Source organism: Xenopus tropicalis, chromosome 1 (genome assembly GCF_000004195.4).
Source record: "Xenopus tropicalis strain Nigerian chromosome 1, UCB_Xtro_10.0, whole genome shotgun sequence".
In the NCBI taxonomy this organism is placed as follows: Eukaryota; Metazoa; Chordata; class Amphibia; order Anura; family Pipidae; genus Xenopus; species Xenopus tropicalis.
This window is the reverse complement of record NC_030677.2, coordinates 134,079,275-134,095,512: the sequence shown is the minus strand read 5'-3', so window position 1 is coordinate 134,095,512 and position 16,238 is coordinate 134,079,275. Positions and strand designations below refer to the sequence as shown.

General features: G+C 42.0%; 1 protein-coding gene across 3 annotated transcripts; it reads left to right on the top strand.

Moving 5' to 3' along the window:
• Positions 1 to 2,600: 2,600 nt before the first annotated feature.
• idnk (idnK, gluconokinase homolog (E. coli)) lies at positions 2,601 to 16,219 on the top strand. 3 transcript variants are annotated; one of them, XM_031895078.1, is made up of 5 exons: positions 2,601 to 2,687; positions 5,573 to 5,603; positions 7,273 to 7,359; positions 11,620 to 11,663; positions 15,113 to 15,569. In XM_031895078.1, the coding sequence occupies exons 3-5, from the start codon at positions 7,330 to 7,332 to the stop codon at positions 15,483 to 15,485; spliced, it is 447 nt and encodes a 148-aa protein (XP_031750938.1). In that variant the 5' UTR covers positions 2,601 to 2,687; positions 5,573 to 5,603; positions 7,273 to 7,329; the 3' UTR covers positions 15,486 to 15,569.
• The last annotated feature ends 19 nt before the right edge of the window (positions 16,220 to 16,238 follow it).

Genomic DNA, 16,238 nt, shown 5'->3' with positions numbered 1-16,238 from the left:
CCGCCATCAGAAATCACGGGGCCCCTCACAACACAATTTTCTGGGCCCCCTCCTCCCACGCCCTGCCCCCCAATGGCCCCTCCACACAGACATTGGTAGCCAGGGCCTCCTAAAACATTGGTAGCCAGGGCCCCCCTAAAACATCGGTAGCCAGGGCCCCCCTAAAACATCGGTAGCCAGGGCCCCCCTAAAACATCGGTAGCCAGGGCCCCCCTAAAACATTGGTAGCCAGGGCCCCCCTAAAACATTGGTAGCCAGGGCCCCCCTAAAACATTGGTAGCCAGAGCCCCCCTAAAATATTGGTAGCCAGGGCCCCCCAGCATCCTCCAGTTACCCCCCTCCCCGGTCCTCCAGCTCCCCCCCAGAGTCCTTCCCAGCATCGTCCAGCTCCCAAACCCCCCAAGCATCCTCCAGCTTCCCCCCAGCTCCCACCAGGCTCCCTGCTGCATTTGCACAGCACCCCCCCCCCCCCAGAGTCCGCCTGTGGCTTCCCCCAGCTCAACCCCCAGTGACTCCCTCTGGCTCCCCGCCCCAGCTACTTACTCCCGCCCTCCACCCCAGCTACTTACTACCGCCCTCCACCCCAGCTACTTACTACCGCCCTCCACCCCAGCTACTTACTACCGCCCTCCACCCCAGCTACTTACTCCTGCTCCCCTGCGGCTTCCTCTGGCATCCTCCAGCTCTCCCACCGGCAACTTTCTTCTTCTGCATCCTCCTCGCTGCATCTTAACTTTTTAAAAGGTTGCGCCCGTGCGTAGGGACGCACGCACGGGGCGCAACCAATAAAATTTCCCGCTGGCCACCAATGAACCAATGGGGCCCGGAGTTCTTTAAAGGGGGCCCGAGCTAAAAAACTGTATCACGGCCGGGCCCCCTCTAAAGCGCCGATCGTCCGGGCCCGGGACAACTGTCCCCCCTGTGCCCCCCTGATGGCGGCCCTGCACTCGGGTGCAGGCACATGTAGCCGGTATCCACTGAAAATGCAAAGTCTTGTGTCTTTTGGCTGATAAAGGCTACACGTGCCTGCTTTTGGGTGCAGGCACAGGTAGGAGGATTTTACAGTAGTGGTGCATATTCTCAGCAAACGTAAATATACAAAAATTGCAGCACTCTGATCTGCAAGAGAGGAAAAGGAGTAATATTGTGATGTAGTTATAGCTTAATTGCACACCCAAGGAAAAGGTGCAGGATATGTTTCCTACTTCCCCTGATTTTACAATGAGATAAGATTCATATTCCTGAAGGTACCAGCGAACAGGATCCACAAAATGGTTACGATGGGTACTGGTTAATGATCAGCAAGCATCAGGGAAGAGACAGAGGCAGAGGGAAACCTAACCTCAGAACTTGAGTTATTTTTGCTGGAAGCCTTTGTGAAAATGGAAATCTTGTAAGTGCAATTTATTTTTAGGAATTAAATAAAAATGTTTTTACATTTTTACACTATTTGGGCTTTCCCCTACTTCTATCTATTATATTGAGTTGCTTGTACCTTCAGGGATACAGAAGTTATCTCTTTGTAAAGTCAGGGGAAATGGAAAACATATCCTGCTCTTTTTGCTTAACCCCAGACACAATAGGGTCTGCAATTAATCTATAAATACTTTACTATCACTCCTGTTGCTCACTTGCAGCTGAAAGGTCTGGGATTTTATTTTTATATATTGACCACACAGAGGATTGTGGAAGATCCATACATCCATAAAAAGGGATAGGAGGTAGATTTTACTTTATACCCTTTGACCTTTTTGAACCATAAAGGTAAAGCCTCCCTGGATCAGGGTACAATCTATTTGTCATCTCTCAGCAGTAACCAGCCATCAAAGGATGGAGGTATCTAAATCTACCTTTTCCTTTAGGGCAGTGACAGACAGGGAGATTAGTTGCCTGGCGACAAATCTTCTTTGCCGCAGGTTACTAATCTCCCCACAATGCCATTCCACTGGCAAGAATGTAAATCGCTGGTGGGATGGCATACATGTTGCTACGATTTCGGGAAGTCGCCCGAAGTTGCCTATAGAGGAAACCTCTGGTTGCCAATGAAGTCTAGGAGAAGCTGTTGCCAATCTTTCTTCACCCTGCACACACCTAAATAAAGGCAAAGGTAGGAAAGCATAACGTTGAGTCAGCGATTATTTTCCATATAGTACTTAATGGTTTTGCACAGGACTGCTTGTGTAGAAAGATTACATTGTTGTAACAATGACGTTGCATTTTAGAAGTGGGCTTGAAGAGTGCGCTTCCAAAACCCTTAGCCCAAACCTGTCACATTGAAGATCCAAGAAATATAGAGATTCTGGAAAAAAAAGTTGAAGAATGTGGTCTGAATAAAACTGCCAACCCGTGCTTTCTAACAAATGTACTACAATGCACCAACACAGTTACTCATGGCGTACAATAATCATGTCGTTTTAAGCCTACGACAGGTTTGACTATAAAAGCATGGTTCTGATTGGTCACTGTAAAGGTAACTGCACTCAGCGCTACCTAACGTTGTCACGTTGATTACTCTGGCTACAAGGGCTCCTGTACTTGCCACTGCCGCCTCTAGGGGTCGCACACAGTAAAAATGTGACTGGAGTGTCACTTCCTTGTTATGCTATGTGAATAGCGATCGGGCTGTTGCTGCAAATCCTGCCAGCATGATAATCGTGATTATGGGAGTAAGCGGGTCCGGGAAGTAGGTATTAGCCAAATACCGGGCAATGCCAGAGACGCTGGTAATTAAAGTGTAGAACGCATCTAGGCTCACTGGGCAGTTTGTTGATGCACATTCTTTTCCATGCGGCTAATTGATGTTGCTGGGGGCAGGTTTGTTCATTCCGGTACTGGCAGCCATGTGTACCCTTGAGCCACTTTCAAATAGAAAAAAGTACTTGGGGAGCAACACAAGCATGAAGAGAGGTATAGGGGTGCAAATACGAGCTATAATTGTCTATTTGATAGCCCCTATGTGGGCTGCCATTCTACAGAAGGCTCTGTTTTGGCTAGGTTTTTATGCAACCAAAATTTGCCTTTGAGCCAGGAATTCAAAACAAAGCACCTGCTTTGAGGCCAGTGGAGCAACTTTCAAGGGGTTGTAAACAACATGTTGCTCATGGGCCACTGGTTGGGGATCACTGCATTACGCTGATGCCACACGTGGCGTAGGGCTGATTTTTTCGGCAAGCGGAAAAACGCTTGGCGAAAATACAGCCCTACGCCTGCTACTTGTGCCTGCACCCGAATGAATGAGATACGGCTCAGGTGCAGGCACATGTAGCCGATATACGCATGAAAACTCGAGACTTTGCATTCTCTCGCACTTTCATGCGTATATCGGCTACATGTGCCTGCACCCGAGCGTATTCCATGAGGCGTACATTCAAGCCTCGGGATAGAGGCGTAGGTGTGGAGATTAGATATGCAAGAAAAAAGAGGTACTTCACCTTTAAATGAACTTTAGTATGATGCAGATGTGGGACAATCATATGCGGAATAATTTGTGTTTGGTCTTACTTTTTTTTTTTTTTTATATTTTTTTGAAGTATGTAGCTTTTTGTTCAGCAGGGCTCCAGTTTGAAATTTAAGCAGCTATCTGGTTTCTAGAGTCCATTCTACCCCAAGCAACCAGACAGTGGCTTAAGTAATGTGAGGCTGGAACAGGTCCAGACTGAGATTCAAAATAGGCCCCAGCATTTCAGGTGCACAGGCTTAAACAGCCCCCCCACAGGCTCAGCCATCTTACTGCAGCTTCTCTGGCATTTGCCAGAATCCACAGATTGCCAGTCCTGGCAAAAGCTAACAAAGGTAAACTAATTCTTTAAAATGCTGTGAGGGGAAGTGCTGCAGCCTGTTCATCTGGATTGGATATATTTTAAAAAACACATTAGCTATAGTATAACAACTGCACGTTTGCACATAAATGCAATTTATACACTGTAGCTTTAACCATATGCCCCTGTCTGAAATCACACACTATGCTCAGTGTGTTATTATCAGACTTTATTTTGTACTATTGTCCTGCTTTTTTGGTTGTAAACACTTTGCCTTTACATAGTAACATGAGTACAGGTTGCCTTGGTCAGAACTAAACTGTAGCTGCTGAACAGTAGAACGCTAATTGCAGTGTATTTGCTTTTTACTTAGCAAGCCTTTGCCTTAATATCAATTCCCATACGTAATAAAAGTCACTACGTTTGCCCAGTAGCAGTAACCCATGGCAACCAATAAAATGTTTGCTAATAAACATGTGACCAGTAAATTCTACCAGCTGATTGGTTGCTATGGATTACTGCTCCTGGGAAAACTTAGTGCCTTTTATTACATAACTCCTTTGGTATTTAAAATATTGTCATGGGAAAACATGTTTTTTTACAACACATCAGTTAATAGAGCTTCTCCAGTAGAATCCTGCACTGATTTTTTATTTTCCAGTGTACCACAACCACATGACTTGTGTTCTGATAAACTTCAGTCACACTTTACTGCTGTGCTGCAAGTTTGAGTTATATCACCCCCTCCCTGCAGCAAGATAGCAGCTCTCTGACATCTGTATTAGTAAAAGTGGTAGATATCAGAATAGCACTCAATAGTATGAAATCCAAGTCTAGCTTGGGATTCCTCCAGTTACATGGGAGTAAGAGAAACAATAGGTTACCTGAAAGCAGTTCTAATGTGTAGCATTGGCTCCTTGTGAAAGCTCACACTCAAGTACAATGCACTGAGATGGCTGCCTACACACCAATATTACAACTAAAAAAATACAATTGTTGGTTTAATAATACAATTTTGAATGGTAGTGTGAATTATTTGCTATGTAAATGGTGTAATTTAGAAATAAGTATACATATAGGATCCGTTATCCGGAAACCTGTTATCCAGAAAGTTCTGAATTAATGATTTTCTTTTTCTCTGTAATAATGAAACAGTACCTTGTACTTGATCCCAACTAAGATATAATTAATCCTTATTGGAGGCAAAACAATCCTATTGGGTTTATTCAATATTTAAATTATTTTTAGCAGACTTAAGTTATGGAGATCCAAATTATGGAAAGATCCCTTATCCGGAAAACCCCAGGTCCCAAACTTTCTGGATAACAGGTCCCATACCTGTACACCTTAAAAATCATGACAGAATCCCTTTAACATATCTTTCAGTGAGACTTTTATGCTTAGTTGCACCTAGCAAATTTTTAAGCATTATGCTAGCTGAGAAGCAACTAAAACTGCCTGTTCCATATCTCATAGACATTTATGGACACCCCCTGTCACCATTTATGTGGGCAGGTTGAACCTAGACGTTCAAGTGTGCATTTTGAGGCCGAAACTGCTCAAACCACTAAGCACAGATCACTAAGCACAGATTATAACTGATGACATCACTAAGCACTGTTTATAAGGATAAAATATAGAGGATATGCACGTGCAGGGCTGCCATCCAGAAGAGACTATGAGATTTTAATAAACAACATTGCATACACCGCTTTACAAAACATAATTGTAATATAAGCGTTCTATGAAGTTTTTTTAAATGTTTGTTATGCAAAAGCACTCAGTACAGTAATTTTACTCTTGTCTTTGTTTAGAACTGTTGTAGGATCCCAACTTGCAAAAAAGGTAAGCAAAGGGCATTAATAAAGATTCAGAGGTACTGGCATAAGTGTTATATACTCCTGCAGGTTCGGTAAGCAATAATAAGGGTAAAATATAAGGAAATTAGAAGACACACAGCCACATGGTGTTATTATTCACACACATGGGGTATATTTATCATGCTGTGTAAAAAGTGGAGTACAACTTCACCGGTGATGTTACTCATAGCAGCCAATCAGATGCTTTGCTTTGATTTTCTAACTGTTGAAATCTAATTACTGATTGGTTGCCCTGGGCAACAACACCAGTAATGCTTCACTCCGCTTTTTACACAGCATGATAAATATATAGTGTTTGTTGTACCTTTAGGTAATAACCTGGATTTCCAGAGCATTTGGTATCTGTTGGGTTTTTTCATACATATGTTTTTATATCTGATGATCTATATTTGGTGAGGGGAGATATCAGACTTAAATGTATGTAGACATTATTGTAGATGCAGATACAGAGATCACATGTATGGTGCATATGCCTGCGTAAAACATCTGTTTTAAATCTGTACCCATTCTACCTTAAGGTGACTGGCTCCCATAGAAAACAATGAATGTAAAGGTGCCCATTCACATTAACATTCTGCCCATACACATTAAGGATCTTCACCCAATATCTCCACCTATGGGTGGGCGATATTGGGGAGCGTGTAGGCGCATTGGCGGCAATGGGGCAGTCGGTTCAGGGACCGCATCAATGAGCCGATGCGGTCCCCGATTCGACTAGATTTTCTAACCTGCCCAATCAAGATCTGGCCGATTTCAGGCCAGATATCGGTCGGGCAGGCCCGTCGGTGGTCCCCAAACACGGGCCGATTAGCTGCCTAATCAGTCTAAAGGTGGCCATACACGCACCGATATTATCGTACGAAACCTCGTTTCGTACGATAATCGGTGCGTGTATGGCATGTCAGCGAGCCGACCGATATCGCAGGAAGCTGCTGATATCGGTCGACTCGCCGATCGGCCAGGTTAGAAAATTTTGATCGGGCGCCATAGAAGGCGCCTGACCAAAATTCTCCCTTCAGAGCTGAATCGGCAGAAGGAGGTAGAAATCCTATTGTTTCTACCTCCTTACCTGCCGATTCAGCCCTGAATGGTGTGTGGCGGATCTGACGATGTTTCGTGCGACCGACGGTCGTACGAAACATCGTGAGATCGCCACGTGTATGGCCAGCTTAAGGGACCGATATCGGCAGCTAGAATCAGCCTGTGTATGGGGACCTTAAGACTGTAGTGTCTACTGCCCTTCTAAAAAACCTATTAGAGCAACAGGTGGTCCAAGTTAACCTGAATTGTTTGTCGCTCTTTCTTATCCTCTCTTATCTGGTCTGTTTAGAAGATACCTTTCTTCACCTGGCAAAGTGTATGTGATTTGGTGTGGGGTGCAGCTAGTGTAGTTCAAATACTATTAAGCATATGTAGAATTACAGGGTCATCATATTTTTTGTTCCCCCAGTTTTGTTCCTAGAGGCAAGATAGTGGTATGACTGATCCAGGTCAAAATTTACTGACTTTAGGAAATAAACTGAATATTAGACAAACACTACCAATCTCTTTCCTTCCAAAACTTGAGATATGTTTCACTGTCAGATATTTAGAATACTTAGATAATTTGTAACAAATATATATTCCCCTTCTAGCTGGGATGGAACTTCTATGATGCAGATGATTATCACCCCCTGGAAAACAAGGAGAAAATGTCTCAAGGAACTCCACTGAATGATCAGGTATAGTCACTCTACAGTCCTGCAGATTGCCTGTGAGTACCCACAAAAAATATAGGCATTGGGTGGGTAGTGAATATGTAACTGGGTATAGAGCAGCTCCTGCTCAATTCCTGCCAGATCCATTGGTTTGGGCAGTTACACTGAAGTAACTGTTGGGATGTTTTTAATAGAGCAGATGTTTCCAAACCCGACTTCAGGAGTCACCAACAATTCTGTCTGTGTTTAACCGCCTATCAGCCAAGATAGATTCATTGGCACAAGCAGATATATCAGAAGTGGTCTCTGCCAGTCACTCAATAAGGTTTGAGAGCTTAAGGAATACAGTATCACAAAAAGTGCAAACATGTCACAGACGATAAAACAAAGTAGGATGCAAGCCTTAGGGGCTGATTTACTAACCCACGAATCCGACCCGAATTGGAAAAGTTCCGACTTGAAAACGAACATTTTGCGACTTTTTCGTATGTTTTGCGATTTTTTCGGATTCTGTACGAATTTTTCGTTACCAATACGATTTTTGCGTAAAAACGCGAGTTTTTCGTATCCATTACGAAAGTTGCGTAAAAAGTTGCGCATTTTGCGTAGCGTTAAAACTTACGCGAAAAATGCGCAACTTTTCGCGTAAGTTTTAACGCTACGAAAAATGCGCAACTTTTTACGCAACTTTCGTAATGGATACGAAAAACTCGCGTTTTTACGCAAAAATCGTATTGGTAACGAAAAATTCGTAAAGAATCCGAAAAAATCGCAAAACATACGAAAAAATCGCAAAGTACCGATCATTACGAAAAAAACGCAATCGGACTCCATTCGACCCGTTCGTGGGTAAGTAAATCAGCCCCATAGTCTTCATTCTACTTCATAATCCTGTTTAGTGAGGGGACATTAATCATGAAGAGCAGCAGCTAAGTGACACAGCACAGTAACATGAGAGGTACATCAGACAATCACACAATTTTAGGCATAGGCTTCCATTTTTAGCAAACTTCAAGTAGGTGAAGCCAAAATGCCTTCTTTTGTTTGGCCAAGAAATACAATACACTATAGCAAGTTAAAGGGTTTTATCCAATTCATTGCAATTCACTGAGATAGGCAAAGCTAGTAGCTTTAGTCAAATTTTAGAAGATGCTCCATACCTCTTTATGGTGGGATCAGTATTAGCAATTTTTTTCCTGCATTGATTTCTTGAGAACAAGCAATGCATTGCCACGTTCACTCCTGTAGAATTAAAATCTATTCTGCTATTAGTGGGAGTGGCGTAACTAAGTGTAGCCAATAGATGGGGAGGACTACACTTCTGCACCTGTTACAGAGGGTTGCAGAGGGTTGGTTTAGCTATGGTTTCACCTATATATGCTGGTACTAGGAAACTGTCAGTAATGGTATATATTTTGTTGAGTAGAACTGTACAGTAACTGCATTGGATATATGTAATGAACTGCAGTTAAGTGGTGTAAGACTAATGTCACATTAGGTGTTTTCTTAGCTGGCAGGAAAACAACAATACTGTCCAGTGCTACCATATACGTAGTTGGGCATCCTACTGCCACTGTTGTATTTTGCACATATAATCTGGTCTTTATGCACAGATGGATGCCATAGATTTAACTTACTACAGACATGGGGTAGGAGGGGGCATTATTGGTATTTTTTCCACTTATTGTGATATCACTCTGTTTTACGTGCAATAATATGCAAAAGCAATGACACAGCAGTGTGAATTGTTCAACTCAAGCTTTCTGCTGATTAAATATAGCGTTTTAGGTGGCACTCATGTGGCGAATCTATTGGTAGTAAAATGGCAAAATGTCTTTCCTTCTCCTTAAAGGTGTAACTTTTTTTTTCTTATTGTGCTGGTGGTGAGTGAAATCATTGCCCCGTTCTTCAGAAACTACTCTCTTCTGTCAGCAGGCAGCCTCCTTGCTTGTCATCATTGGGCGACATCTTGACTAAACTGTTAGCTGAGGTGATAGCAGGGCGCTGATAAATGCTGAGTGATAGTGACATCTCTCACAGGGATGCCAAAGCTAGTGGTACAGTGCCTTGGGAAATGTATCAGTCAGCCTTATCGTGTCTGACAAGAGCGCTCTCCAAAGAAAAATTGCCCACTAGTGAGGTTTTGTCAGGAAGCTGGGCTTAGGCCAATCACCCGGAGGAGACTGTTGTGCCTCCAGTGACTTTGCTTTATTTTCTATTCATCATTGTGATGATGATTAGGCCTGTCTAGTAACATACAGGAATAATGAGATAAGAAGTGTATTCTACCTTCATTGAAATTTAAATTACATTTTAATAGAATCTACTTTCAGTGTCTGGAAGCTTATAACAAGAGTCTGAACATAAGGTAACAGGACAGTACCTCTCTAGTTTGATTTTGTATATATTTAAAGTCAGCTCCAGTTTGAAGTATAAACTGTTCCTAAGCCTAACTTTATTTAGGCTTTAGGTTAATATCAAGCCAGGAGTTTTCTGCAGAGGTTTATTTCTGCTGCCAGATAAACGCATGAATAGTGAATATAATGTAAACCAATGGTTTCTGCTGGCACAGCAGGTTTGTGGGTTGAAACCTGTACCCAGAAGTAAAGGTGGCCATACACGGTAAGATTTGCTCGTTGGCGAGGTCACCAAAAGAGCAAATCTTTCCCTCAGTATGCCACCTTGGGTAGGAAATATTGTGCTAATTTGATTGTTTGGCCCTAGGATAGGAAAAGTTGGATCGAGGACTGCATCAATGAGCTGGTGCCGTCCCCAATCTGATGAAAATTCAAACCTGTCCAGTCAACATCTGGCCAATTTGTGGCCAGATATCGGGTTGAGGCTGCCTGTCAGAGGGCCCCATACACGTATGCCCACCTTTACCTTTCTGGATAAATCACCTGTTCCTCTGAGGTACATTATAGTATAGTACATTAGCCCTGTCAGCTTCAGTATCATCAGCTGCCAACATGTTTCTGTCCTGGAAGAGGCTGCAAGTGCTATTTCTGATACTGATGAACCACATTTCCTATCGTTCCCTCCAGTATGATGTGTAGGTTTAGTTTGGGTTTAGTTTAGGTTTAATTCCACAAATTCTGATGTGTTGCAGGTTTCCTATCCCACTGTTAGACACTGAGAAAGCACCCAAGGTCACAGGATGTCTAACTTGTACTCCACACTGTGTGAAGTATTGCAGTTACACATCAAAGAATGATACCTGGATAGACAAAAGCCAACTATTGCGTGTACTTCACTGCATAGGCCCTGATTAAGTGCCCAATGGTGCATAAGGAGGGTGGGGCATGGGGGCCATGAAGCATGGGGATTCACCTTGGTTGTTATCGTATACATTCGAGTATAAGCCGAGTTTTTCAGCACACAAAATGTGCTGAAAAATTAACCCTCGGTTTATACTCGAGACCCTCCTGACCCCCCTGCTGGTGATTCCCGCTGCCCCCGCCAACACGACAGCCTACCCTCAACCAACTCTAAAGCCCCACACGCACACACGCTGCACGCACAAAAACTCCTGCAAAACTAAGTCGCAGTTTTACATACCGGCACTTGCGACTTAAAGTTCCCTCAGTCCCGCTCTCTGCCTATGCCAGCTTCCCAGAACCGCCATCCTGCTAACTGTGCGCTCTTCTGCTCTGCTGTGCGCGCTTCTGCTCTGCTGGGCGCCGCAGTCGCGCCAGTGATGTCACGCGCCCCCTTCAGTTACTCATTTTTTTTTAATGTAGTAATATGGTTTGGAGCCTGTCCCCCTATTCTCTTGCTGATCTGGCTGACTACTTTGAGACTCAGCCTGCATCCTCCAAATCCTACAGTCCCTGCACACATGATGTCAATAAAGACAGTAACAACACAGTGTAATGCATTGTGGGTTATGTAGTTCCTGTATGCTGTTTGTAAGCTGTGGAGAAGTTGTTCTAATTTGTAACATTAATGCTTTAGTCCCTCCTCCTCTGCCAGGATTTTAAATGATGCAGAAAGAGGACTGTTTTGCAGCTGGATTGCAGCATATAAAATGGTATTTATTCATACTTTTTGAAAGAACATTAGAGGTTTCTGTGTTGTGAGGGGCTCTCTTTGGTTCAGAAACTGAATCCAATAACCAGATGGTTTGTAACCAATTAATGTTTTATGTGTAACACTGCTAAACTGTTGTTTTGTTTATAAATGATACCCAGAGCTGCCCACTGAAGGCTGCCTATATTAATGGCCTTGCAAAAAATGGGTTTTGGCCTAAAGCATTTGATTTACCCACACAATTTGCCTTTGCAGGACAGACACCCATGGCTTTGTGAGCTGCATGAAATAATGATGAGGTAAGATTGTAAAATAATTGGTATGAGATGATGCTTTATTTAAGCATTTAGTACAGGCATTTCTTATGATCAAGAGAAAAAAATCAACAAACCTCTTCTGAACAGTTATGTGTCAACAGTTGCATGAACAGAGGCTTTAAAACGCACTTGTACCATGCCAGGGACCCTTAATAATGCAGTTACCTGATTTACTAAAAGAGGATTCTGCTGTATCTTTCAAAAAGGATGCCCACTGCTTACCTAGACCATAAATGACATGAGGAGAACTTTCATACACAATTACACAAAGCATCTAAAGTTCATATCTTCATTCAGGTGCTTTAAAGGAGAAAGAAATGTAAAAACTAAGTAAGCTTTATCAGAAAGGTCTATGTAAATACAGCCATAAGCACTCACAGAAACGCTGCACTGAAAAAAGATTAGTTGTGTCTGTAATTCCTGTGCTACAGACACGCAGCTTTCTGTTCTCTGCTGACTCATAGTCTTACTAACTGAGTATATTCATTTTGGTCTGGGTATCTGTGCAGGAGTGAGGCATTATGGGAACTTTCTTACACAGCTTAGCATTTTTCCTTCCTGTTTGGCTTCAGATTTTCCAAACAGGTGAAATATGGGGAGACTTAAGGGCACTATTGAGACAACTGAAGGTATGCCTGCAGCTTGAGATTAACTCTTTACTAGCCTTTCCTTCTCCTTTAATGTAGCTTTCTCGTTTCATAATGCAATATAATCCATTTTGTAACAGTAGTTTAGTGGAGCCTCCATTATATACTTAGATTGTAAGCTCTGTGGGGCAGGGACCTCTTTCCTACTGTGTCTCATACCACATGGCACTTACTCCCTTTGTATTTATATATATATATTTATTGTATTTATTTATTATAACACTTGTCCTCCCTGTGTGTAATTTTGTATTTTGTAAGATTGTACAGCGCTGCGTACCCTTGTGGCGCTTTATAAATAAAGTTATACTTACATACATACATACACACATACATACATACAGGGCTGTGGAGTCGGTAGATAAATTCTCCGACTCCTCAGTTTCTGATACTTCCGACTCCTCGACTCCTACTCCTCTGTTTTTAATATGCTAATGTATTTTATACATCCAGGAAGGGGAAGGGGCACTTAAAACAAAACTGAACTGATAATAAACTGATAGACAATTTTATCTATACTCCTACTCCTAATGATTTCCTAGAATTCCATAGTCATGTTTAAAGTTTAAGCTAACAGCTGAATTACAGCAGTTTTTCAAATGTTTTAAAGCTTCAGTCTTAAAGGAACAGTAACACCAAAAAATGAAAGAGCTTTAAAGTAATAAAAATATAATGCACTGTTGCCCTGCACTGGTAAGACTGGTGTGTTTGCTACAGTAAAACTACTATAATTTATATAATAAGCTGCTGTGTAGCCATGGGGGCAGCCATTCAAGCTGGAAAAAAGGAGAAAAGGCACAGGTTATATAGCAGATAACAGACAAGTTCTGTAGAATACAATAGTGTTTTATCTGTTATCTGCTATGTGCCTGTGCCTTTTCTCCTTTGAATGGCTGCCTCCATGGCTACATAGCAGCTTATTTATATAAATTATAGTAGGGTTTCTGTAGCAAATACCCCAGCTGTACTAGTGCAGGAACGGCTGCCCCGGGGGCTACACAGCGGGGTATTTATATAAACTATAGTAGGGTTTCTGTAGCAAACACCCCAGCTGTACCAGTGCAGGAATGGCTGCCCCCATACTACACAGCAGCTTATTTATATAAATTATAGTAGATTTTCTGAAGTAAACACACAGTGCAGGGCAGCAGCACATTATATTTTAGTTACTTTTATACACTTTAATTTTTTGGTGTTACTGTTCCTTTAAACTATTGACTACCCATTCCCTTCACGTATACAAGTATTTCTAGTCCTGCAATTTTTTTAAATTTAATTAGTTATCAGTGAGAGTTAGGCTAGGTTCCCAGTGGGCATTGGGTTCCCTGTAACAGAGGAACACGACGCAGTGGAGCTGCCGCACCTTAACTGTGCGTTACGTCCCATTTAGTGAAGCATACAGTCAATGAAAAGCTTCATGGTCGCTCGACGTGTTCGTTTATGCACTGCGTGCATTGGGCTTTATTCTTATAGCAGAGAAGTAATTAATAATGACTGTTTGTGAATTGGGACATTTAAACTTGCTTTATTTTTTTTTTTTTTTTATTCCCATTTAAATTTAGTAGTAGTCGGTTCATTTTTTGCCGACTCCGACTCCAGGTACCCAAAATTGCCTCCGACTCCTCGACTCCGACTCCACAGCCCTGCATACATATACATGTTCTTGTTTTACCTTTCAAATATTACTTCAGTGTTAATTTGATCTCTGTCATCCTCATGTGCCCCACCCAAACCCTTTCCACAAGGGCACTAAAGTAAGTAGTGGACACTGCTCCTACGAGGTATCTGGTATCCTCACGTGGCATGCAACACATTTGAGACACTAATGATACTGTTGCAGCTTGGCAATTCACACGTGGAAATGTGCCACATAACTGACAACCTAGGAAACAGTGATATAGTGCAGGGGGTGAGTGGGTGTCATATTTAAAGAGTGTAAAAATGGGTAAAATAGATAGAGTGTGCAAAATAAAAAAAAATTTCAATAGCCGCCCCCCCCTTGATTGTAATCACTTATCTGATATCCTGGTGCTCCTGTTAACAGAAAACCATTGTCTGTTTATTGGTATGTAAGACTCTGCAGTGTACATGACAAATCCCATTTCATAATACTGTACACCAGGCCCGGACAGGGATTTCAAGTACACAGAGGCCCAAACAGCCCCCCACCAGACCAATAAATAGTGATTGTTTATGGCATCTTACAGCAGCCCCTCTGGCATTTGTCAGAATCCACAGATTGCCAGCCCAGGCCTGCTGTACACTATTAAAGAACAAGGAAAGTTAAAACACATCAACCTTTAAATAATAAAAACAAAGAGGGGTGCATGGACTTGTGCAAATGTACCCATAGATACATGGTAGCAGAGGAAAAATTGAGCTGCAGCTCTCCCATGTAAAGTACCCAAGGAATCCAGTATCGATTTATTTTTATAGAGGCACATGGGCAATTTCAGAATTTCAGTTACTTGGGGGGGGGAGGGGGGTGGGATTCGGCACCCACCAATCTTTATGGGACTTAAAAAGTCTTAAAAAAAAAAATATGCCCGGGTCCCTTTCACTGCTTTATAGTGAAATGTATTTATGTATAATAAGTATATATGTAAGTATTATGTAAATGTGGTGGTGATATGGAAAAATGCCAAAGCCTGTGCTGATTATTAAAGTAAAAGATACTAAGATGAGAATGAAAATGTCTAATTTGCATACTAATTACTCCTGTGGATTTTCCACATTATTCCTGTTATACATTAATCAACAATTCCCTGTTTTTTTCTATGTTGTCAGAGAAAAGGCTTTAGGTCAGCATGTGGTACTGGCATGTTCTGCTTTAAAAAGAGCCTACAGGAGCACTCTCCTAACTGGCAGCACTCCCCATTGGCCTGAGAACTACCAGGAGAATGATGATCTCTCCTCCGACACCCTGTTTGTGCATTTACACGGGTCTCTGGAAATCCTCTCCCGGAGACTGCTGGAAAGAAAAGGACATTTCATGCCTAGAACGTTATTAGATTCCCAAATTGACACTTTGGAGCCTCCATCAGCACCAGAGCGTTTTATTGCAATAGATGTGGACAAGGACATTTCAGTAATAGTCTCTGAAATAGAGGGGGAAGTAGACAGGAAAATGATGCTAGTGAAATCCGCACAGAAAGATTAGGAGGTACATGCTTGGAATGTTTGCACATCGACTACAGTGCCTTTACCATATGAGGAAATCAAATTAAACACTGCATTTGAGGGATTTTGCTGTCATTATTTGCATTTGAGATGATTATAATAGTAATGACAAATCTGCACTAGTGATGAGCGAATTTTTTCGCCAGACATGGATTTGCAGAGAATTTCCGCATTTCGCCATTGGCCAATTGTTTCGCTAAACTTCCGTGAACATTTGCGCGAAAAATCCATCGCACAGGATTTTATTTGTTGCGCGTCAAATTGGGCGCAGTCTTGCCAAAAAAAAAAAAAAAAAACGCGGATACAAAAATAGATGTGGGAGACAAAAAAAATAGCCGCAAGCAAAAAATTGCACGACAAATGTGATTCGCAAATTTTTCACCATTTCACAAATTTTATGGTGAAACAAAACGGGAGATTTGCTCATCACTAATCTGCACTCATTAAAAACAAAATAACTTCCTATTAAAAGCAGTTCCCCAACCCTAATCCCCATTGGTATTCCACTAAAATGAAATATGTACCAAAGTCAAATTTTTGTCACCTCTGAAATCTACTTTAAAAAAGATGCTATCCTTTTTTGATTTTGAGTGCAGCATTGCTACTGAACACCCCATAGAACACAGAATGGTGTCTGACTCCTCAAAGCATTTAATGCATTGCCAGTTTGTTAAACATTTTCTTATAATTGAAAATAAAGAATATACAAAAAAAACAAACAAACATTTTCTTA

Bases quoted from the DNA above. Each gene is read 5' to 3' on its own strand.
- idnk (XM_031895078.1), top strand. From the start codon at position 7,330: ATGTCTCAAGGAACTCCACTGAATGATCAG. The intron at 7,360-11,619 runs GTATAGTCACTC...TTGCCTTTGCAG, and splicing joins GAACTCCACTGAATGATCAG to GACAGACACCCATGGCTTTG. The intron at 11,664-15,112 runs GTAAGATTGTAA...CTATGTTGTCAG, and splicing joins CTGCATGAAATAATGATGAG to AGAAAAGGCTTTAGGTCAGC.